The sequence below is a fragment of the Harpegnathos saltator genome, unplaced genomic scaffold (assembly GCF_003227715.2).
Source record: "Harpegnathos saltator strain DR-91 unplaced genomic scaffold, Hsal_v8.6 scaffold827, whole genome shotgun sequence".
Lineage (NCBI taxonomy): Eukaryota > Metazoa > Arthropoda > Insecta > Hymenoptera > Formicidae > Harpegnathos > Harpegnathos saltator.
This window is the reverse complement of record NW_020230679.1, coordinates 31,380-55,053: the sequence shown is the minus strand read 5'-3', so window position 1 is coordinate 55,053 and position 23,674 is coordinate 31,380. Positions and strand designations below refer to the sequence as shown.

General features: G+C 31.1%; 5 protein-coding genes across 11 annotated transcripts; all 5 read left to right on the top strand.

The window, feature by feature from the left end:
• The first annotated feature begins 49 nt into the window (after positions 1–49).
• Positions 50–6,434, top strand: LOC105190445 (uncharacterized). 3 transcript variants are annotated; one of them, XM_025306990.1, is made up of 10 exons: positions 50–1,489; positions 1,650–2,939; positions 3,231–3,350; positions 3,529–3,646; positions 3,826–4,090; positions 4,219–4,329; positions 4,413–4,503; positions 4,920–5,065; positions 5,228–5,360; positions 5,443–5,626. In XM_025306990.1, exons 2-10 carry the CDS (start codon positions 2,796–2,798, stop codon positions 5,494–5,496), a joined length of 1,182 nt encoding a protein of 393 aa, XP_025162775.1. In that variant the 5' UTR covers positions 50–1,489; positions 1,650–2,795; the 3' UTR covers positions 5,497–5,626. The 3 variants fall into 3 exon arrangements, with proteins under 3 accessions (XP_025162775.1, XP_019700304.1, XP_011151515.2); XM_019844745.2 differs by lacking the exon at positions 5,443–5,626 and adding an exon at positions 5,958–6,434 and having other exon boundaries at positions 50–2,939; XM_011153213.3 differs by having other exon boundaries at positions 50–2,939.
• An 8-nt stretch (positions 6,435–6,442) lies between these two features.
• LOC105190446 (uncharacterized) lies at positions 6,443–10,352 on the top strand. Of its 2 annotated transcripts, none has more exons than XM_019844760.2 (8): positions 6,443–7,103; positions 7,689–7,806; positions 8,226–8,490; positions 8,594–8,710; positions 8,777–8,867; positions 9,237–9,382; positions 9,493–9,801; positions 9,905–10,352. In XM_019844760.2, exons 1-8 carry the CDS (start codon positions 6,903–6,905, stop codon positions 9,915–9,917), a joined length of 1,260 nt encoding a protein of 419 aa, XP_019700319.2. In that variant the 5' UTR covers positions 6,443–6,902; the 3' UTR covers positions 9,918–10,352. The 2 variants fall into 2 exon arrangements, with proteins under 2 accessions (XP_019700319.2, XP_019700321.2); XM_019844762.2 differs by lacking the exon at positions 9,905–10,352 and having other exon boundaries at positions 6,444–7,103; positions 9,493–9,625; positions 9,714–9,814.
• An 838-nt stretch (positions 10,353–11,190) lies between these two features.
• LOC105190447 (uncharacterized) lies at positions 11,191–15,155 on the top strand. The gene is made up of 9 exons (XM_025306988.1): positions 11,191–11,840; positions 12,110–12,166; positions 12,386–12,503; positions 12,683–12,947; positions 13,068–13,184; positions 13,246–13,336; positions 13,606–13,751; positions 13,923–14,055; positions 14,524–15,155. Exons 1-9 carry the CDS (start codon positions 11,697–11,699, stop codon positions 14,575–14,577), a joined length of 1,125 nt encoding a protein of 374 aa, XP_025162773.1. The 5' UTR covers positions 11,191–11,696; the 3' UTR covers positions 14,578–15,155.
• A 69-nt stretch (positions 15,156–15,224) lies between these two features.
• On the top strand, positions 15,225–20,031 carry LOC109504529 (odorant receptor 4-like). 4 transcript variants are annotated; one of them, XM_025306991.1, is made up of 10 exons: positions 15,225–16,014; positions 16,290–16,409; positions 16,566–16,683; positions 16,861–17,125; positions 17,235–17,351; positions 17,415–17,505; positions 17,752–17,897; positions 18,058–18,190; positions 18,686–18,782; positions 19,994–20,031. In XM_025306991.1, the coding sequence occupies exons 1-9, from the start codon at positions 15,871–15,873 to the stop codon at positions 18,731–18,733; spliced, it is 1,182 nt and encodes a 393-aa protein (XP_025162776.1). In that variant the 5' UTR covers positions 15,225–15,870; the 3' UTR covers positions 18,734–18,782; positions 19,994–20,031. The 4 variants fall into 4 exon arrangements, with proteins under 4 accessions (XP_025162776.1, XP_019700312.1, XP_019700310.1 ...); XM_019844753.2 differs by lacking the exon at positions 19,994–20,031 and adding an exon at positions 19,874–19,911 and having other exon boundaries at positions 17,047–17,125; XM_019844751.2 differs by lacking the exon at positions 19,994–20,031 and adding an exon at positions 18,899–19,193.
• Positions 19,932–23,130, top strand: LOC109504528 (uncharacterized). The gene is made up of 10 exons (XM_019844746.2): positions 19,932–20,082; positions 20,373–20,492; positions 20,655–20,772; positions 20,952–21,216; positions 21,344–21,460; positions 21,522–21,612; positions 21,845–21,990; positions 22,151–22,283; positions 22,762–22,873; positions 22,982–23,130. Exons 1-9 carry the CDS (start codon positions 19,939–19,941, stop codon positions 22,813–22,815), a joined length of 1,188 nt encoding a protein of 395 aa, XP_019700305.2. The 5' UTR covers positions 19,932–19,938; the 3' UTR covers positions 22,816–22,873; positions 22,982–23,130.
• The last annotated feature ends 544 nt before the right edge of the window (positions 23,131–23,674 follow it).

The window sequence follows — 23,674 nt, the reverse complement described above, 5'->3', positions numbered from 1 at the left end:
CACGAAGAACACCAAGAAGAAGGCGTAGAAACAAACGGAATAGCGCTCGCACATCCCATCCAGCTGCTGCCGTGTATCCCTGCCATGTCTTCGAAAGTTTCGTCGTGATGTTATACCAATCGAATTCATCAATACGCATGTCGCTGTCTAAGAATCGAAAAGAAAGTCTTCAATGCGTGCTCTACCAATCTATGTTATCTAATAAACTACTATCAAGGACTTATGTGACGAATAGCTCGTTTGCTATCGACAGCTGGGACAAAAAAGCGGTTTCGCTGTCGTAGGTGAGTCGCGTGCTTGCTTTCACCGATAGAACAGCTTTAGTACATGCCGAAGGTCATGGGTGAAATGTCACCTGGGGAGGGTGTGGATGAAGGTTAATGATTTAATTAAATATTCATAGCATCCGTGGCAGTTTTCATATTTAATTTACGTCAATAATCTCCTTTGCGTCAATAAATTCAACATTAACGTCGAAATGGCTTACCTCTCACTTCGTCTTCCTTCTCCTAAAACAAACTGGAAGAAGGGTCGACCCTAATATTCGCTACCGCGTTAAATTTTTCGATTTTCTCTCGTTGAATTATATCTGAAACAGTATATCTTGAGCGGTATCACGCGGTACAACATTTATTTTATTTTTGTTATTCTATATGCTATATATAATTTTTTTTGCATTATACATAAAAAATGTATCCAAAAGATCGATTATCATATATGCCCGTGTAAAGCTAAATTCGTACTATTCGTACTATTCATCTAGACGGCGGTAAATAGAATTCCGTCAACCCTCCGTTAAAATTTTCTTCAATGCTTTTGAAGTATTCATAATATCCGCCTTTTTATCACATCATATAACCATTTCTATTAAAAAAATTTTTTGATAGAGCGTTGACAGTCTCCTATCTACCGTCATTCAAACAGATAGCTAGAACTCAAATGCAATTTAGACTCGAATGTAATCCATTATAGCGAATTGTGTTTAACAATTTTGATTGTGCAATACATGTGCCCCCTTTGATATAAAGAAGACGACCGATCTTGACAAAGTATCCCCTGTATGATCTGTATGGTCTTTACTTCTTGGGCGAGTCCCTCATCGAGAAATGTCAACAAAAAATACAAATAAATGATAAGGCTCTTTGATTCAAATCGAAAATACTAATATAAATTCTCCTAGAATAATAAAAAAGGACGATATATCATATCGACATTATATACGAAAGAGTCAACTGCAGGTCTAATTTGCATATATTTATAATATACCACAGGTGCCTTAATATCGGAATGTTATTATAAACACATATAAATTAGACTTACAATTGGCTCTTTCCTTCTCTTTTATATTTTTATAGCAAAGAAACCTGACGAATGCTGTCGCGCATATTCCGCGAGTCGGAGAACACACTGAGTGCACAGGAATGATTTTCATCTCAAGGATAATATTATATCACGATTCTCAGTATACGACAATTCAATTTTATATAAAGTAAGTATATAAGTACAATTTCGTATCTCTACTACCCAGCTATCGCGCGCACTGGCATTCGCGGAGAAACGAATAATGATTTAATATGCGTTCGCACAGTTAATTGACATTGATATTGAGACATGAAAATTAGTTCTAAACACAACCGTCCATCGTTAAGAAATTGGATTGACGAGTCCGTGCGGATCCGGCATCGTGTGGGTTTATAAATCACGACGGACGAAACTTTCAAAGACACGGCAGGGATACACGGCAGCAGCTGGGTGGGGTGTAACAGTCAGCGAAGAAAATTGCGTTTTATTTTCCCGCATTGCTTCCGGTCAATTTGAACGATAGCTGCTAGAGTTATCGTGCTCGTAAGAGATAAATCGAGAAGCTGAACATTTTTGAGATAAACTTAAATTAGATAGTCTTGAAATATTTGTTTGATGTCGTCTCGCTCCATCGATCTAATCATGTTTTACTTCGAGTTGACATCAATGACATAATTTTAATTGTGTTTGTTCTCTACAGTGCTAGAACGTTAATATTAATAATTTGAAAACAATTTTACAAAGACATTAATATATTAAAATTAAAAGATGTCAAAATTAATTGTGAGTATTACCAAAATTTTTTTATTGGAGAAATAGATAGATTAGAGATTAGTGAGTGAAGAATCAATCACACACTCGAAAAGTTTATAATATAATGTGTTTAATAAAGATGAGAATTCATCTGAGTTACGGATAAAGCTGCAGAAAAAATATGGAGGAAACATTGAACAGAAGTATTTTCGACAATGTGGCGCGGTATACTTAACTGAGACGTTCAATCCATAGTCGGTGGGACGGTATATAAGACTAACAACTATGAAATAACGTACACTTCTATTCTATAACTATAATACTTTTATAAGAAGTCTAATGTAACCAACGAGTACTTATGCTGCAATGAAATATAAGAAAATGTGAAGTCGTAATGATTGCACCTTGACTTCGATCGAAGAAAGTTTCCAAGAGATATTTTTTTATGGGAAATAAGTACATCCATTATATAAAGTTCTCTCGTTACTGGATCGATCACTCAATCAACCATCTACATATTAGCAAACACATGAAAATTACAGATGTTCCGATCTCACGGTAACATTTCACGGCATTTTGCGTCTCAATGAAATTAAGTAGTTTATTATGGAATTTATAGTAGAATTTACGTTTATAAAGGAAACCACATAAAATATTTAATTTCTTGAGGAAAAGGAGGGAAATGAACAAACCCTTGCAGACACTTTAGTGGTCAAACTCGTTTGGATACTCAAAGAAGAATGGTCTGCTTTGAAATCGAGTATTGGAACATCAATCGGATACTTCTGCTCATAATTGGCATGTGGCCTTATCAACAATCGAAATTAGTTCAATTTCAGATCATCTTGTGTTACGGTATTTTGATAAGCATCATAGTAGTTCAGGTATATTGATATTTTTTTATAATAATTATATCAAATGCTATTTTTCACTTCCACCTTTGCAATAATTATTTACTTTTATCTGTAAACATAGTTGTTTAATGTTAATTATATAAGCATTTTTAGATAATAATATAGAGGAATTATAAATGTAAACTTCTTGTGTTATTATTGTGCGTCGAAAAAGGATTAATAATTTATATAGAAGCTCGAAATTTCGCCAATCTATAAAAAATTATTTAGGTCAATGAACTTTTTTTAGTGTCATTATCTGAATATGTTTATTATTTGCAGTTGTCAGCATTCTTGACTACAGAATGTACCGTTAACTTCTTTATAAAAAATCTATCTGCAGTATTATATTTTTGTCTGTATGTGATTTTTTATAACTCATTCTGGGTTAACATATCATTTGTGAGTTACGTCAAACCGATCGGTTAATTATCTGCATGTTCATTATACTCTTTCTTTACAAACGCGTTCTTTTTTAAACACGCACATCAGTAATATATCAGTAATAAATTTTTACATAGAAAACATTCTTTTCCCAATTTAATAAGGGAAATGGTACAAAATATTATTGACGTAACAGGTGAGACATTTATTGAATTATATTCAATATATATATGATGAATTGAAAGATGAGAATGAAATCGCTATCATAGAAAGTTACGGATATGAAGCAAAACGCTGTACAGCTGCGTTCACACGTAAGATATTAGTTATTTTTTCATAGGTTGCAAAATAGAGTAAAATACAAATGTTGCAAAAATTGAATAATTTATATGCTACCTTTTACATGTATATATCCCTTAAGCATATAATGCAAAACATTTGATATGGTGGTTAAAGTAACTATTTACACGAATGTTTCTTTAAATATCCGTAGTGTTAGGCGTATCTTGCCTACTTATCGCTATTGTCCAACCATGGATACCATGCATTCTGAATACTTTTTTGCTCATAAATGATTCTCAACCATATCGCTCAGTGTATATTATAACTGAATACTTCGTCGATAAAGAGAAGTATTTTTATTTAATTTTGCTGCACGTAAATGTAGTCTTTTGCTTAGGAACGTTTGTATTAGTAGGTACTGGAACAATGCTTCTAGCATGTTCTAGATGTATCTGCGGAATGTTTAAAATCGCTAGGTAAAGAAATAATAAATAATATAATTATTACAAATATACAATATCATTTTTATTGTCTTTGATAAATCTATACAGACTTTATTGACAGACTGCATAGACTTTATATTAATCGTAAAAATTGATTATAGTTATCGCATAGAGCAGGCATTGGAGATTAATATTGCAGTTAATTTAAAAAATGACATTATGATTTATAATAAAATAATTCATGCTGTGGATATTCATCGGAAAGCTACAATGTTAGTGTTTATTTCCCATATATATATATATATATACTATTTATTACATATAAATATGTAATAACATATATTTGTTTCTGAAGGATCATCAAGTCTTTGATTTCTAACTTCGAGGGATCATTTGTTTGTACAATTATGTTTTGTGTGACTTGTTTGAGTCTTAATTTATTTCAAGTAAGTTTTGCTTCGTTTTTGGACATATTTGGAAATATTTTGTGACTTTTTATAACAACTAACTTTAAGAAACCTGTAAAGAAGAAAATATATGTATGTAATTTTAAAAAATCAGGAAAATATACATTAGACGGCCGGATATCTAGAACTAATTGAGACTAAATCCGGAATTACCCACATAACACATAATATTACGTAATATTACGTGCTATATGGGTAGTGAGATAATTTATAATTGTTATACTGACTTACAGATTAACTAATTTTCACACGACAAAAAACGATTATATTCAAAACTATTAAATATATATGTATATATTATTTTATATACTTTTTCTTTTTAATTTTTCACAATCCCAAATTCGATGTAAAATAAGTACAAAATGTAAAAGGATTCGTTTCTTACGATGTTTTAGATTTCCCAATATATATCGTTTGGAGGTAGTGTTGAGCAGCTGATGTTACATGGAATAGCTATATGCATTATACTTGTCTACATATTCATATCCAACTATTTTGCACAAGAAATGTTAGATCATAATAGTCACATATTTGCAACTGTGTAAGAAGATAATCCGACGACGAGTCTTTAACCACGTAAATGCATTCGTTTTGCGGAACAAAACTACCGGTTTGGCAGTTAATTGCGACTTGCAAAGCAAATGTATGCGCGTTGAACGTAACATCTTCTTCGCATTTTTGACAAATTTTCATCTTCTGTCAGATATAACACTCGGTGGTATACCGCTCCTTTGTACATACAGAAAATGATACTGTTCCTGTTGCAAAGAGGCACGAAAGTCTTAACTCTGAATGTCGGTGGATTGTTCTCGGCATCCTTAGAAAGTATCGCCACGGTAAGTAATAAACATTATACCTAAATTTCAGGATTACACGTTTGAACTTAAAGTATAAGAGTTGAAAGAGTCTTCTTTACAGTTGATAAGTGCTTCTATATCTTACTTCGCTGTTCTATGTTCTACGCAGTATTAACGCCAAATCTATCATTTCATGACATATAAAAATATACGTGGTGAATATAAATAAAGACAACCTTCTTCGCTCATTGTGATGAGTAAAATTATGAGAAATACAACGTATTTTATTTTATTTTACGATATTACTCTTAAGTATATGTAATTTATAATTTTTACCCATCGTAAGTTATTGCACGGTGCGTGAAAATTTGCTCAATAAATAAAGAATTAACTCCTTGAGTGTTATTTTGTTAATAAGTTTAACTTTTTCATCAAGTTTCTAAACGTAATATGCATTTCTCTGATTTTATCATCAAAGTTCATTTTTCATTTTCTTTTACATTACTTTTTTCAGTGTAATTAGTTTCTGGTGAATATAAAAACCAATTGTAGATCTGTGCTCATTCAAATAAAATAGCTCTTCTTTAGCTACGTGTATTGTTGATTTTTACAAACATAACACAAGAATATTTTTAGATACCAAATCGTGTTGATGCCTGATCGTGTTGTATGACGTAATTCGACAATAACAATTTTATCGACAATCAACAGTATACATTTATTATAACCGGATATTTTGTCGACAAATAACAATATTTTTATATAATTCTGCTGCATACAAACATTTTATGTTAAACGTTTGTGATAATAGCGAATGGAACAATATTGATAGCATGCGTTAAAATATTTGCAGAATATTTAGGTTCGCTTGGTAAAGAAAGGAAAAAATAATATAGATATTTGGATTTGTAATTATACATTATATACAACATACCTAGAAAAGGATATCAATTGTTGCAGAAGATCACGGAAATTTCTCTCTCTTTCTCTGAATATCGGTCAAAATATCGTCTCACTTTACCGTCTTATATTTTACGCAGCGTTCACGCAAGCATCTATCATTCTGTCGCACACGTGATGTGAGCGTAAAGACTATAATTTTTTCCCTTTCTATTAATTAATATTGTGAAAAAAATGAGATTTTCATATTTCTTCTTTTTTTTTATTTATAAGTGATACACATCATCATAGTTACGATCAATCGAATCGGTCCGGCATTGTGTGAGACTAAAGACTCCCTCCCTGACACTTTCATAAAAAGTCTAACGTAACGCTACAATGAAACGTATGAACATGCTATAGAATAATGACTGCACTTTCACGAGTCAGAGTAAAAAATTCCAAGTGGTATTTTTTATGGGAAATAACCACATCCATTAAAGAGCTCTATCTTCGTTGAATCGATCGCTTAACTGCTCGTTTTTATTATAGCAAACGTATGAAAATACGGATATTTTGATATCAGGGTAACATTTCACGGCATCTTATGTTCCATTTGAATTAAATTAGACAATTTACGGTGGAATTTATGTTGAAGGAAATATCATATGAAATATTTGTTCACTTAAACGAAAAGAGGGTATGAACGAACCTTTGTGGATATTCTTATGTCAAACGCGTCTCGATGCTCCGAGAGAAATGATCTCCTTTGAGACGGAGTATTTAAGCATGAATCGAATACTTTTGCTCATGATTGGAATGTGGCCTTATCAACAATCGAAAGTCGTTCAACTTCAGATAATATTATTTTACGGTATTTTTATAAGCATGATAATATTTCAGGTATGTCGGTATTTTTTATTGAGTTATGTAATTATGTAATACGTTACTTCATTATACCGCTTTTGCAGTTATCGTTTATCTTTACTCGTGTAGAAATATAATTATTTAATTATTAATTATATAGCTATGAGTATTTTTAATTGTTACGTTAAGATATCTTTAATTAGTTGATGTTTTGAAATATAATTATAAAGACAATTTATACGATACTTTTATGCATAGAAGCAATTAATAATTTTAAATTTGCATTTTTCGCCATAAATAAAAAATTATATAAAATAATGTAGATGCTCTTTTTGGTACCACTTTTATAATTAATTTATTATTTTCACAGTTTACAGTTTTTCTGACTGTAGAAAGCACTTTTACATTTGTCATTGATGTTCTTTCTGAAACAATGTTTTTTTTTCTATATGTGATTATTTACAACTCGTTTTGGTTTAACAACCAATCCGTAAGTTAAGTTAAATTGTTCTCTTAATTATACACTTTATTTTGCTTGTAAATATATCCTTGTAAATATATTTAAACCTTTTTCTTTAATTTGACAAAGAGAAGTGATATATAATGTTATCCGCATAACAGGTGAAGTATTTCTTGGAGGAATTTCAGTATATTTACAATGAATTAAAAAATGAGAATGAAATCGCTATCATACAAAATTATGGCAGTAAAGCAAAATTGTATACGGCTGTGCTTATATGTAAGATATCTTCTGTTATCTTTTTTATGAATTATAAAATGGACCAAAATTCATTCGCGATAAAAATTAAATGATCAGCTAACTCGTTTTGCACGTGTATATAGCATCATATTTTTACTAGAACTTAAAATGAAACATAATAAAATGTACATGCACATGTGTATATAATCTAAAAGATATATAAAAATAAGTATCCTACTTACTGATGATAACTTTCATAATTGTTACAAGCGAAAAGAAATTTAAATTTATAAAGACATTTTATAAAGACACTTGAAATATTTTGTATCAACAATGGACGTAATGATGGTGATTACAAAATAAATAAATACGAAATGTATAAGATTTTAATGTAGCAATTCCATATTTAGGCTAATTGAAAGTACCAACTCAAACGAATGTTATTTTGTGATTCCTAGTGTTTGGCATATGCTGCGTGGTTATTCTTGTTGCCCAGCCATGGTGTCCATACCTCCTTGATATTATTTTGCTCGTAAATAATTCTCGACCACATCCCGTAACATATATTATAACTGAATACTTTATCGATAAAGAGAGATATTTTTATATAAATATGCTGCATATGAATATAGTTATTTCTCTAGGAACAGTTGTGCTATTAGCGACTGGAACAATGCTGATAGCATGTGCAAAATGTATTTGTGGAATATTTAGGATCGCCAGGTAAGAAAAGGAAGAAAATAATGTAGTATTGAATTATAATTACGCAACATTCGCCTTTGATGAATTTGTATCGATCATATTATGTAACTACCATTGATTACAGTTACCGCATTGAGCGGGCAATGGAGATTAATATTGCATGTATTGTTTATGTAAAAGATGACATTATGATTCATAATGAAATAATTCACGCTGTGGATATTCATCGCAAAGCAATGACGTTGGTATTTATTCCATTGTATGTGTACAGTGTTCCATACAATAATGTTTGTTTCTTTTTGTGAAGGTTTACCAAATTCTTACTTGCCTCTTTTGAAGGATCGTTTTTTTGTATAATGACGTGCGGTGTGATTACCTTAAGTCTCAATCTTTATCGGGTAAGAATTAATTTTTTGTCGGATACATCATTTGGATACATCATTATCTCATGCAATAACAAAATCCAAAATGAAATACATATAAAAACAGATACATGTAATTTATAGAATTCTGTAGATCTGCAGAATTCGGCTTTAAGTGATTCCCAGAATCAACGAGACTAAACTCGGAATTAATGCGGCAATTAATAATTGCTACCGCCATCAGGATTAAATAATATTTATACGACAAAACAGATTTGACATACAAGCGTATATTTTTCGTTTCGTTGTTTCCGCGATTTAATTCTTGTACTTGTTTGTGTAAAATGAATGTAACACACATGCATAATTGATGAAAGAATTTATTCCACAATCATGGTATCATAGATTTTCCAGATTATGTCATTTGGAGGCAGTGTCGAGGAGTTGATAGTGCATTATATATTTACCGGCGTCATTTTTATGTACATATTAGTATCCAATTACTTTGCGCAAGAAATTTTAGATCACAATAATCAAGTATTCGCTGCTGTGTAAGAAAACAATCATATTATAAGCTTACAATTACTGCAGACATTACTTACGAAGCAAACGTTACTTATCCATTTACATCAATCCCATCCAATTATCACTTTTTTTGTAGGTATAATATACAGTGGTACACAACTCCGTTGTATATACAGAGAATGATACTGTTCCTGTTGCAAAACGGCACGAAAACTCTTACCTTGAATATCGGTGGATTGTTCGCGGCATCCTTAGAAGGTACCGCCACGGTAAATAATAAAACATGTATCAGTGCGCGAATTTTCGATGTAACACATTTGAGCGAACATTATAAATATCAAAAGCTCTTATACACAGTTAATAAGTGCCGCCATGTCTTACTTCACTGTTCTATGTTCTACGCAGAATTGACGCCAAGATCTATTATTTCATCGCACATGGGGAGGTATGTGATGGGTATAAATAATATAGAATTTTCTCCTCTTTCTTGTTGACTATTTATTAAAGTTATGAAAAATATAATATTTTCATATGTATGTTTTCATAAGTGGTACACATTAATCGATAGTAACGACTCTGACATCCCCATGAAGTCTGACACAACTAACGATTATTCGCGATACAATGAAATGTATAAAAATACGAAGCTATAGAATAACGACTGCATCTTCACGATCTCGAATAAAAAATTTTTGGCGGCATTTTTTATAGAAAATAAGTCCGCCCATTAAATTAATCGATTATTTAATCGTCTATCTCTACTACAGCGAACGCGGAAAAATGCGTGTGTTTCAATTTCACAGTGACATTTAACGGCACCTTGCGTTCTAATTGAGTTAAATTAGATGATTTACAGTAAAATTTACGTTGAAGAAAGGGTACTATATGAAATATTTAGTTTTGGACGAAGAGAAGAGATGGACGAACCCTCGCTGACAGGCTAAATACTCAAGAGAGATAATTTTCTTTGAAACCGAATATTTGAATACCACATTTTTACTTTTATAACACCCAATGGTATGTAAAGCTCCTTTGCATGTATGGAGATCGATACTGTTTTTGTTGCAAAGGGCACAAAAGCTTACTATAAATATTGGTGGCATCCTTAGAAAAGAACTGTCACAATAAATAACAAATCACATATTAAGTGCATCTCAGCGTCAGCGTGTGAGCGGACAATACAAAGGCTAAAATCTTTTTCATAGTCAGTAAATTCAAATAAGTGTCTTAATGTCTTACTTCATGATTCTGTGGCCTACTCGTGTAATTGACATGACGATTTACCGTTTCACGACATATAATAACACATGTGGTGAATATAAGCGATATTGAATTTCGTCGCCTCTCTCGTTCAACAGCAACAAATAAAGCTATACAAGATATAAAATATTCATTTACTCTTCATTAATTTTTATAGCGCTGCCTATAACAAAAAAAATGAATAATAAGAAAGAAATATATCCTCCCTTTTTTAATGATTCAAATATGCATCAAACTTTGGAATATGTAATAAACATTACTTGTAAGTCCTTCATCACAGAATTAAAGATTCCTCGCATATAACCGATGATTATTTCATAGTTGTCAATTCGATATACATGATACGAACATGTAGATTGAAACTCAACGATCGGTTTACCAGTATGTGTTCACAGGAAGCTTCTAAATCGCGAGAACCTTGAACATTTGATAATATTCTACTTTTATCAATGTTATACGTGTCAAATTATGGCTAGCTTGTGCCACACATTTAGTTGCAAGAAAAAAATGAAATACTTGAAAGCGAATATATTAGAGAAGCAATTACAAAATAGATCTAATTTTGACAAACACAGATATAAGTTCGACAAAAATATAAATTTAGTATATTTTATGGACGATTGTTGATGCAATAGCTGATGCAGTATTAAATAAGACTAGAGACTGTCATATTTCCGTGAGAACTTGAGTATCGAGTGTTCGTGCTACAGCAATGTACGAAAATGCGAAGCTATAGAATAGCTATAGAATAACAACTATACTTTCACAGTTCGATGAATTTAATGTTTTTTTTTTCTTATGAGAAATAAGCGCAATCATTAGAATTCTCCCTTCGTCAAATCATTCACTCAATCGCCCGTCTCTATTACAGCGAACACATAAAGATGCAGCTGTCTCGAACTCACGGTGATATTTTGCAGTATTTGCGTTTCATTTGAGTCAAATTAGGTGATTTATAGTAGAACTTATCTTAAAGAAAGGATATTACGTGAAATATTTAGTCGTTTGTACGAAAAGTAAGGATGAACGAACCTTCGCGGACACTCTCTCGGTCAAACACGTTTCTATACTTGAAGGAAGATGATCTGCCTTGAAACTCAGTATTTGAACATCAGTCGAGTACTTATGCTTGCAGTTGGAATGTGGCCTTATAAACAGTCGAAGTTCATTTCACTTCAAGTAATCTTGTGTTATGTTCTTCTGGTAAGCATCATAGTAGTGCAGGTATGTCGATACTTTTAACCGTGTAAAAATGTAATCATTTAATGTGAGCTATAAGATCATGGAGATTTTAACGATATATGGAAACATAATTAGAAATATAAATTCCTTGTGATGTTAATATGTGCAAGGAAAAACCGTTAACAATTCCAGACACAATTTGCCAATCGAATCCAACCTTGATAAAGAATTTTTACATTAATATATATCCTCAAAATAATAGAAATAAAAACCATTCGGTGCTACTTCTTCAATACGTTCGTTGTTTGCAGTTTACACCATTTTTGACTACAAAGAATATTCCTGATCGTGTCATCAAAATTCTATCAGTAATATTATTCTCCTGTATATATATAATTATATATAATTCATTGCAGATTAATAAACACATCGTAAGTTTAATGAAATCAATCGTTAATCATAATTAATGCACTGTATTAATAAACATGCATTAACACAAATATTTCTTTGAATAAATTTCTATATGGAGTGGATTGCGTTTGAAATTTACCAATGAAAATTCATATAAGATAACGTTGACCTAACAGATACGATCTTTTTTGGATCAACTTCAATGTATTTTTAATACAATAAAAGATGACCATGAAATTGCTATTTTAGAAAGATATGGATATAACGCAAGATGCTATCAGTTTGCTTGTACAGGTATGGTAATTATTAATTACAAATTTTGCAAATTACAAATTCAATAATACTCGCCATAGGATAATAATGATTAAAAGACCAAATATATTAAAACATTTAATTATACTATGCTTCGAGAGGTGCAGGTAGGCAATTAGAAATAGTTGTTTTGACACGAATATTTTTTTTATTATCTATAGTGTTTAGCATGTGCTGCTTCTTTATTGTTTTTATGCAGCCATGGTGGCCACGCATATTGAACATTCTACCGTTCATAAATGTTTCTGAATCGTATCACGAAATGTACATCATAACTGAATACTTTGTTGACGAAGAAAAATATTTATATTTAATTACTCTGCACATAAACGTGACTGTTTGTGTAGCAACATTTATAATATTAGCGGCTGGAACGTTATTTATAGCATATATTAAATGTATTTGCGGAATGTTTACAATCGCCAGGTAAGAAAATGCAAAAAATAATATGGTTATCAAAATTGTAAGTAAGAAATCATTTTATTTATTTTATTCGTTATTGATAAATTTAAATAGATTGTAGTATAGCATAAAAATTATTTACAGCTACCGTATCGAGCATGCAATGGATATTTATATTCCGCAAAAAATTGATTTGAAGAAAGAAATTATTATCTGTAGTAAAATAATTCACGCTGTGGACATTCATCGCAAAGCTATGAAGTTGGTATTTTCGCTAATATATGTATAATGTACACATAATCTTGTTTTCTTTTGTTTAAAGGCTGACCGGAGACTTTATTTCTACCCTCGAGTATACGGGTTTTTGTATAATAATAATCAGCGTAGTTAGCTTAAGTCTCAATTTTTATCGAGTAAGTTTTCTTTGGACATATTATTTCAACGCCTCGGAATCTCTTATAATATACGCGAATCTAGGAAAATCCTAAATAGGAAACATATAAATTCTTGAGTGAATGGTATACGTCCAGAATTAATGATAATTATTCAATAATCAATCAATTCAACAATCAATTTCGCACTAAATTCTTCTTATTAACTGTTCGTGATGCGATATAAATTAAATGTAACATACAACATATACATATGCATAAAAGAGTTTTATGTAATCATAGTGTCTTAGATTTTTCAGGTTGTGTCGTTTGATGGCAATGTCGAAGAGTTTATATTACATTCTACAATTGTATCTATCATTTTTATATATATATTCATAATCAACTATTTCGCGCAAGAAGTTTTAAATCACTGTAACGAGATATTTATAACCGTGTAAGGAGTTAATAATTTTAATTTTACATTACAATTTTATGATTACGTATATGCATTCAATTGACGAAGTGTTGCTAGTGATTTACACTATTTACCAAACAAATGCACTTGTACCAAACGATTATTTGTGCATTCTCTTACTTCTCGACGAATCATTATTCTCCTTCGCAGATACAACACTCGGTGGTATACAACTTCTTTATGTGTACAAAATATGATATTATTTTTGTTGCAAAGAGGTACGAAAGGTTTCAACTTGATGATCGGTGGATTATTCTTGGCATGTTTAGAAAGTTCCGCCACAGTAAGTAACAAATCACGCATTAGAATTTACCATTTTTGACATAGCGCGCTCAACTAAACAATACGATAGATGAACAAAATAAAGTAATATTTAAAGCTGTAAAAATATTCCGCCCTTTGCAATCAGAGATAAATTTCTGAAAGCAACGAGAGCAGGAATGATGATTGCGTATAATTTTTGCTGAAGAAAAATAATGTCGACGAAATATTTTACGTAAGGAGAAATTTTGTCTTCAACATGTGTAAATATTATTTTATGGTGTATGCTTTGAGTATTTGAAAAAAATATAAAACAAATTTTTTAAATTCCAGTATTTTCAACAATTTTGTACTTTAAAGTACAAAATAATTATCGTCGATATTAAGTCGAAATAATTACTCTACTGTAGAAATAATTATTCACAATCATCCTGCTTGACTCCTATTTTCTTAAGGCATTTACTCCAAAAGATGAAATCTTTTGCCACAGCTGATAAGCACCTCCATGTCTTATTTCACTGTACTTTGTTCGGTGCGACATTGATATAAAGATATCTATCGTTTCGCGGTACTATGGAAGATATGGTGAGTGCAAACAGTGTTAATTTTCTCCATATCTCTCGTTCACTTATAAATAAGCAACGATGTAATATTCACCTTTATATCTGTCTAACTTTTCTACTATTTTTGCAGCATTGTCTATAATAAACGAATGTATTATATACTGAAAAATATATTTCATATACTTTAGATGTGATTTAAGCGTGCTAAGCTTACGAACATTTTATAGGAGTCACTAAAAGCTTTAACTTGAATTTTTAAAATTAGTGAGACTAAATCCAAAGTTAGTAGGTTAATTTTTAATTATTACACTGCACCACAGATTAACAAATTTTCACGTGACGAAAAGTGATTTAAAACCATTAAATATATGAGCGTAATAGCATTTTATGTATTTGTTCTTCTTAATTTTTCGCAATCTCGAATTCAGTGGAAAATGAGTGCAAGACATGTAAAAAGGTTCATTTCTTACGCGGTACCTTAGATTTCCTAGTTTGTGCCGTTTAGAGATAGTGTTCAACAGCATAGAATACATGTGTCATATTTCTCTGTCTCTTTCTCCCTTTCTCTCTCTCTCTCTCTCTCTCTCTCTCTCTCTCTCTCTCTTTCTTTCTCTCTCTCTCTCTCTCTCTCTCTTTCTCTCCCTCTCTCTATACATACTCTTCTCCAATTATTCTCTGCAAGAAATTTTAAATCACAATAGTCACGTATTTGCAACTGCGTAAGAAAATAATCCGACGACGAGTCTTTAACAACGTTGATTATTTGTTAAAATTATGAGGAATATAATATTTTCGTTTATATCTTCTCATAAGTGGTACATATCAATCGATAGTTGCTGCGACGATACATAAGACTAACGACTCTGAGATCTTCATGAAAAGTCTAATACAGACAACAATTGCTTGCGATACAATGAAACAAAAATAAGGAGCTATAAAATAATGACTGCACCTTCACAATCTCGAATAAAGAATTTCAGGCGGTATTTTTACGGGAAATAAACACACCCATTAAAGTCCCCTTTTCATTGAATCGATTATTTTATTGCCTGTGTCTACCACAGTAGACGTGTGAAAATGCAGGTGTTTCGATCTCACAGTGACACTTAACGGCACTTTGCATTCCAATTGAGTTAAATTAAATGATTTAGAATAATGTTTACGTTGGAGGAAAGCTACTAGATGAAATATTTAGTCGTTTGTACGAAAAGAAGGGATAGACGGACCTTCGCCAATACTCTTTCGATCAAACACGTCTCGATGCTTAAAGAAAGATGATCTGCTTTGAAACGGAATATTTGAACATCGGTCGAGTACTTTTGCTTGCAGTTGGAATGTGGCCTTATAAACAATCGAAGCTCATTTCACTTCAAGTAATCTTGTGTTATACTCTTCTGCTAAGCATCATGATAGTGCAGGTATGTCGAAATATCCAATCGCGTGAAAGTATAATCATTTAATGTGAGCTGTAAGGCCACAGATATTTTTGATTAGGACCGATTTATGGAAACTCATAATTAGAAAGAAAAATTTCTTGTGATGTTAGTATATACATGGAAAAAACAGTTGACAGTTTCAAATCTACAATTTGCCAATCGCGTCCTATTTTGATAAAGAATTTTATATATTATTATAGGTCCTCAAAAGAAATAAAGATTCGTTGTCACTTCTTCAATACGTTTATTGTTTGTAGTTTACACCATTCTTGACTGCAGAATGTAGTCCTGATCTTGTCATCAAAATTCTATCAATGGTATTATTTTGCAGCACATATACGATTATATATAATTCATTCCAGATTAATAAACACATCGTAAGTTTAATGAAATCAATCGTTTAATCATTTTAATGCACCATGTTAATAAACACACATTGACATAAATATTCCCTTGAATAAATTTCTATGTGAAGTATATTGCGTTTGAAATTTACCAGTGAAAATTGAAATAAAATAACGTTGACTTAACAGATACGATCTCTTATGGATCATCTTCAACGTATTTTTAATACAATAAAAGATGACTATGAAATCGCTATTTTAAGAAAATATGGGTATAACGCAAGATGCTATGAGTTTGCTTGTGCAGGTAAGATAATTATTAATTATTTCATAAGTTAAAAGTCCAATAATACTCGTTATAGGATAATGATGATTAAAAAAATCAGAAAATAATAAAACACTTAATTATACTATGCTTCGAGGGACAGAGGTAGGCAATTAGAAATAGTTGTTTTGACACGAATATTTTTTTTATTATCTACAGTGTTTAGCATGTGCTGCTTCTTTATTGTTTTTATGCAGCCATGGTGGCCACGCATATTGAACATTCTACCGTTCATAAATATTTCTGAATCGTATCACGCAATGTATTTCATAACTGAATATTTTGTTGATGATGAAAGATATTTATATTTGATTATGCTGCACATAAATATGGTTTTTTGTGTAGGAACATTTGTAGTACTAGCAGCTGGTACGTTTCTTATAGCATGTGCTAAATGTAATTGCGGAATGTTTACAATTGCCAGGTAAGGAAAATAATATAATTGTCAAAATTGTAAGTAAAATATTTTATATGATTTATTCGTTATTGATAAATTTAAGTAGACTGTAGCATAGCACAAGAATTATTTACAGCTACCGTGTCGAGCATGCAATGGATATTTATATTCCGCAAAGAATTGATTTGAAGAACGAATTTATGATCACTAATAAAATAATTCAGGCTGTGGATATTCATCGTAAATCTATGAAGTTGGTATTTATTCGCTAATACGTGCATCATGTACACGTAATGTCGTTTTCTTTTATTTAAAGGCTCATCAGAGACTTTATTTCTACCTTCGAACGTACGCTTTTTTGTATAATAATAATCAGTGTGGTTTGCCTGAGTCTCAATTTTTATCGAGTAAGTTTTATTTATTCTTTGGGTATGTTACTTGAATGCTTCCGAATTTTTTATAATACCCGAATCTAGGAAAATCCTAAATAGAAAAAATATAAATTCTCGAAGAGATAGAACACGTCCAAAATGAGACAGTTATTCAATTTTGCACTAATTTCTCTTTATTAACTTTTTGTGATGCGATATGAATATGTAACATACAACATATACATATATATAAAAGAGTTTAACGTAATCATAATGTCATAGATTTTTCAGGTTGTGTCGTTTGATGGCAATGTCGAGGAGTTTATAGTACATTCCACAGTTGTATCTATCATTTTTATATATATATTCATAATCAACTATTTCGCGCAAGAAATTTTAGATCACAATAACGAGATATTTATAGCCGTGTAAGGAATTAGTCATATTACAATTTTGCGATTACGTACATGCGTTCAATTGACGAATTGTTGCTAGACATTTGTATTATTTGCCAAACGAATGCACTTGCATCGAACGATTATTTGTGCTTTCTCTTACTTCTCGATGAATCATTATTCTCCTTCATAGATATAACACTCGCTGGTATACAGCTCCTTTATGTATACAGAAAATGATATTGTTCTTGTTGCAAAGAGGTACGAGAGGTTTTAATCTGAAGATCGGTGGATTATTCTTGGCATGTTTAGAAAGTTCTGCCACAGTAAGTAACAAATCACTTTAGAGCTTACCAATTTTGACATAGCGCATTCAACAATACGACAAATGCACAAAATGAAATAATATTTAAAGCTATAAAGACTCACCCCTCCCCCTTGTAATCGGAGATAAATTTCTAAAAGCAACGAAAGCAGGAATGATGGTTGCGAATTTTTGCTAAGGGAAGATAATGTTGACGAAATATTGTACGTACCGAGAAATTTTCGGTCCTCAATGTATAAACATATTATTTTATTGTATATGCCCTACGTATCTTGAAAAAAAACAACAAATTTTTTTAAGTCTTCGTACTTTCTATGTTTTTGTATTTTGATGTATCAAATATTTATCGACGGTACTCAGTCGAAATAATTACTCTGCTATAGAAATATTATTTCATTTTATATCATATTAATTCATTTTAATTATTCACAATCATCCTGCCTAACTCCTATTATTTTGAAGCATTTATAACAAAACATGAAATATTTTGTCATAGCTAATAAGTACCTCTATGTCTTATTTCACTGTACTTTGTTCGATGTAACATTGACATAAGGATATCTATCGTTTCGGGGTACAGTAGAAGATACGTGGTGAGTGCAATGTTAAATTTCTTCGTATCCCTTGTTCACTAATAAATTAGCAGCGATGTAATATTCATCTTTATGTCTGTTCAATTTTTCTATCATTATCTATATCATTTTTCCAGCATTATCTATAATAAGCGAATGCATAATATGCTTAAAAATATATTTCATAAATTTTATATGTGATTCAAGCGTGCTAAGCTCACAAACGTTTAGCAGGTGTCACTAAAAATTCTAACTCGGATGTTTAGAACTAATGAGACTAAATCCAGAATTGAGATAATTTGTAATTATACTGAACCACAGATTAACTAATTTTTACGCGACAAAAAATGACTCAAAACCATTAAATATATATGTGTGTAGTGTTTTATTTATTTTAGCTTCTTAATTTTTCGCAATCCTGTCTCTTTTTCTCTCTCTTTCGTTCTCTTTTTCTTTCTCTTTCTTTCTCTTTTTCTTTCTCTCTCTCTCTCTCTCTCTCTCTCTCTCTCTCTCTCTCTCTCATTCCCTCTGCCTCTCTCACTATACATACCCCTGTCCAATTAATTCCCTAATTAATTCCGTAAGAAATTTTAGATCACAATAGTCATGTATTTGCAACTGTGTAAAAGAATAATCCGATGATGAGTCTTTAATCACGTTTACTATTTATTAAAGTTATGAGGAATATAATATTTTCGTGTATATCTTTTTATAAGTGGTATCAATCGATAGTCGGTGCGACGATACATAAGACTAACGACTCTGAGACTTCCATAAAAAGTTTAATACAACTAACAATTGCTCGCGATACAATGGAACGTACAAAAATAAGAAACTATAGAATAATGACTGCATCTTCATGATCTCGAGTAAATAATTTCAGGCGGTATTTTTATGGAAAATAAACACATCCATTAAAGTCCTTTTTTCGTTGAATCGATTATTTAATCTCTTGTCTCTACCACAGCAAACATGTAGAAATGCAGGTGTTTCGATCTCACAGTGACACTTAACGGCACCTTGCATTCCAATTGAGTTAAATTAAATGATTTAGAATAATGTTTACGTTGGAGGAAAGCTACTAGATGAAATATTTAATCATTTGTACGAAGAGAAGGGATAGAAGAACTCTCGCGGACACTCTCTCTGTCAAACACGTTTTGATGCTTGAAGAAAGATGATCTACTTTGAAACTCAATATTTGAACATCAGTCGAGTACTTATGCTTGCAGTTGGAATATGGCCTTATAAACAGTCGAAGCTCATTTCACTTCAAGTCATCTTGTGTTATATTCTTCTGGTGAGCATCATAGTAGTGCAGGTATGTCGAAATATCCAATCGTGTAAAAGTGTAATCATTTAATGTGATAGGGCCACGGATATTAATAACGTATAGTTTACTTAGTAATGTATAGAAACGCATAATTAGAAAGATAAATTTCTTGTGACATTAATACATGTATGGAAGAACCATTGACAATTCCAGATACAATTTGTCAATCATGTCTTACTTTGATACAGAATTTTATATTATATATTAATATAGGCCCTTAAAATATTAAAAATAAAAATCATTCGTCATCGCTTCTTCAATACGTTTATTATTTGTAGTTTACACCATTCTTGACTACAAAATGTACTCCTGATTTTGCCATCAAAGTTCTGTCACTAGCATTATTTTGTAGTATATATGTGATTATATATAATTCACTCCAGATTAATAAATACATCGTAAGTTTACTATCAATCGTTTAATCATATTAATACACCGTATTAACCGTATTAAGAAACATGCATTAACACAAATGTTTATTTGAATAAATTTCTATATAGAGTGTGTTGCGTTTGAAATTTAGCAGTGAAAATTGATATAAAATAATGTTGATCTAACAGATACGATCTTTTTTCGATCAAATTCAATATATTTTTAATGCAATAAAAGATGATTATGAAATCGCTATTTTAGAAAGGTATGGATATAATGCAAGATGCTATCAGTTTGCTTGTGCAGGTATGGTAATTATTAATTACAAATTTCGCAAATTACAAATCCAATAATACTCGCCATAGGATAATAATGATTAAAAGACCAAATATATTAAAACATTTAATTATACTATGCTTCGAGAGGTACAGGTAGGCAATTAGAAATACTTGTTTTTGTACAAATATGTTTCTGATTATCCGTAGTATTTGGCATGTGCTGTCTCTTTATTGTTAATATTCAACCATGGTGGCCACGCATATTGAATGTTCTACCGTTCATAAATGTTTCTGAATCGTATCACGCAATGTACATCATAACTGAATACTTTGTTGATGAAGAAAAATATTTATATTTAATTACTCTGCACATAAACGTGACTCTTTGTGCAGCAACATTTATAATGTTAGCGGCTGGAACGTTGTTTATAGCATATGTTAAATGTACTTGCGGAATATTTAGAGTCGCCACGTAAGGAAATGTAGATAATAATATAATTATCAAAATCATAAGAAGAATATAATTTTCTTTGCTTTAGATGTTTTCGATAAATTTAAATAGAAAATTGACTATAGTATGACATAAAAATTATTAACAGGTACCGAGTCGAGCATGCAATGAATATTCACATTCCACAAAGTGTTGATCTAAAGAATGAAATTATGATCTGTAATAAAATAATCCACATTGTGGACATTCATCGCAAAGCTATGAAGTTGGTATTTTCGCTAATACATGCATAATATACACATAATGTCGTTTTCGTTTGTTTAAAGGCTCATCAGAGACTTTATTTCTACCCTCGAGAGTACGGTTTTTTGTGTAATAATAATCAGTGTAGTTTGCTTAAGTCTGAATCTTTATCGAGTAAGTTTTCTTTAGTCTTTGGATATATTACTTGAACGGAATCTTTTATAATAAATCCAGGAAAATACTAAATAGGAAACATATAAATTTACGAGTGAATAGTACACGTGCAGAATTAATGAGATAAATATTCAATTTCGCACTAATCTTTTTATATTAAATTTTGTGATGAGATATAAACTAAATGTAAGATATATATACAAAAGAGTTTACCGTAATCATTGTATCTTAGATTTTTCAGGTTGTGTCGTTTGATGGCAATATCGAGGAGTTTATAGTACATTCCACAGTTGTATCTATCATTTTTATATATATATTCATAATCAACTATTTCGCGCAAGAAATTTTAGATCACAATAACGAGATATTTATAGCCGTGTAAGGAATTAGTCATATTACAATTTTGCGATTACGTACATGCGTTCAATTGACGAATTGTTGCTAGACATTTGTATTATTTGCCAAACGAATGCACTTGCATCGAACGATTATTTGTGCTTTCTCTTACTTCTCGATGAATCATTATTCTCCTTCATAGATATAACATTCGCTGGTATACAGCTCCTTTATGTATACAGAAAATGATATTGTTCTTGTTGCAAAGAGGCACGAGAGGTTTTAATCTGAAGGTTGGTGGATTATTTTTGGCATGTTTAGAAAGTTCCGCCACGGTAAGTAATAAATCATGCATTAGAGCTTAACAATTTCGACATAGCGCATTCAACTGAAGAATATGACAAATGAACGAAATGAAGTAATATTTAGCTCTAGTAAGAAGTAATAAAGAAATTAATAAAGATCTAGAGATTCCCTTTTTTGCAATCAGAAATAAATTTCTCAAAGCAACGAGAGCAGATGTGATGGTTGCGAATAATTCTTCCTAAAGGAAAATAATGTCAATGAAATATTGTATGTACCGAAAAATTTTCGGTCTTCAGTGTATGAACATATTATTTTGTTGTGTATTTGAAAAAAATACAGGACAAATTTCATTAAATCGCCATATTTTCTACGCTTTGTATCTTAAAGTGCAAAATATTTATCGATGATACTCAGTCGAAATAATTATTCTACTATAATATAATAATTATTTACAATCACGCTGCGTGTTAGCTTGAGGCATTAACTACAAAATATCTTTTGTCACAGCTGATAAGTACCTCCATGTCTTATTTCACTGTACTTTGTTCGGTGCGACATTGATATAAAGATATCTATTGTTTCGCGAAGATATCTATTCTTTTACTGTGGAAGATATATGGTGAGTGCAAATAATATTAAATTTCCCCGCATCTTTCGTTTATTAATAAATTAGCAACGAGGTAACGTTTATCTTTATGTCTGTCTAACTTTTCTACCATTTTTGCAGGATTGTCTCATTAAGTCTGAACAAGCGAATACATAACATGCTCAAAAATATACTTCATAAATTTTACATATGATTCAAACTCACGAACGTTTGACAAATGTCACTAAAAACTTCACTAATAAATAACGACGATGTAACATTCGCCTTTATGTCTGTCTAATTTTTCTAACCATTCCATTTTCCTAACTATTTTGGCAGCATTGTCTATAATAAGCGATAGTATAAAATGTTCAAAAATATACCTCATATAGTTTAAACGTGATTCAAGCTCACAAATGTTTAAAAGGTGTCACTAAATGTTCTAATTCGAATTTTTAGAATTAATGAGACTAAATCTAAAATTAGTGAAATAATTTGTAATTATTGCATTGTACGACAGATTAACTAATTTTTACGTGACAAAAAATGACTGAAAACATTAAATATATGAGTGTGTAGCATTTTATATATTTTTTCTTCGTAATTTTTCGCAATCCGGAATGCGATGGAAAATGAGTGAAAGACATATGTACGTAAAAAGGTACATTTCTTACGCGGTACTTTAGGTTTCCTAGTTTGCGACATTTGGAGATAGTGTTCAACACCTGATGACACATGGAATACATGTGTCATATTTCTCTCTCTCTCTCTCTCTCTCTCTCTCTCTCTCTCTCTCTCTGTCTGTCTCTTTCTTTCTTTCTTTCTCTTTCCCTC

Excerpts from the sequence above, each read along its gene's own strand:
- LOC105190445 (XM_025306990.1), top strand. The coding sequence starts at position 2,796 with ATGGTCTGCTTTGAAATCGAGTATTGGAACATCAATCGGATACTTCTG. Across the intron at positions 3,647-3,825 it reads CTGTACAGCTGCGTTCACAC|TGTTAGGCGTATCTTGCCTA; the intron begins GTAAGATATTAG and ends AAATATCCGTAG. Across the intron at positions 4,091-4,218 it reads GGAATGTTTAAAATCGCTAG|TTATCGCATAGAGCAGGCAT; the intron begins GTAAAGAAATAA and ends AATTGATTATAG.
- LOC105190446 (XM_019844760.2), top strand. The coding sequence starts at position 6,903 with ATGAACGAACCTTTGTGGATATTCTTATGTCAAACGCGTCTCGATGCT. Across the intron at positions 7,104-7,688 it reads TAAGCATGATAATATTTCAG|GTGAAGTATTTCTTGGAGGA; the intron begins GTATGTCGGTAT and ends TCCGCATAACAG. Across the intron at positions 8,491-8,593 it reads GGAATATTTAGGATCGCCAG|TTACCGCATTGAGCGGGCAA; the intron begins GTAAGAAAAGGA and ends CATTGATTACAG.
- LOC105190447 (XM_025306988.1), top strand. The coding sequence starts at position 11,697 with ATGATCTGCCTTGAAACTCAGTATTTGAACATCAGTCGAGTACTTATG. Across the intron at positions 13,752-13,922 it reads AACGAGATATTTATAACCGT|ATACAACACTCGGTGGTATA; the intron begins GTAAGGAGTTAA and ends TCTCCTTCGCAG. Across the intron at positions 14,056-14,523 it reads GTTTAGAAAGTTCCGCCACA|CTGATAAGCACCTCCATGTC; the intron begins GTAAGTAACAAA and ends CTTTTGCCACAG.
- LOC109504529 (XM_025306991.1), top strand. The coding sequence starts at position 15,871 with ATGATCTGCTTTGAAACGGAATATTTGAACATCGGTCGAGTACTTTTG. Across the intron at positions 17,126-17,234 it reads GGAATGTTTACAATTGCCAG|CTACCGTGTCGAGCATGCAA; the intron begins GTAAGGAAAATA and ends AATTATTTACAG. Across the intron at positions 17,352-17,414 it reads ATTCATCGTAAATCTATGAA|GCTCATCAGAGACTTTATTT; the intron begins GTTGGTATTTAT and ends TTTTATTTAAAG.
- LOC109504528 (XM_019844746.2), top strand. The coding sequence starts at position 19,939 with ATGATCTACTTTGAAACTCAATATTTGAACATCAGTCGAGTACTTATG. Across the intron at positions 21,217-21,343 it reads GGAATATTTAGAGTCGCCAC|GTACCGAGTCGAGCATGCAA; the intron begins GTAAGGAAATGT and ends AATTATTAACAG. Across the intron at positions 22,284-22,761 it reads GTTTAGAAAGTTCCGCCACG|CTGATAAGTACCTCCATGTC; the intron begins GTAAGTAATAAA and ends CTTTTGTCACAG.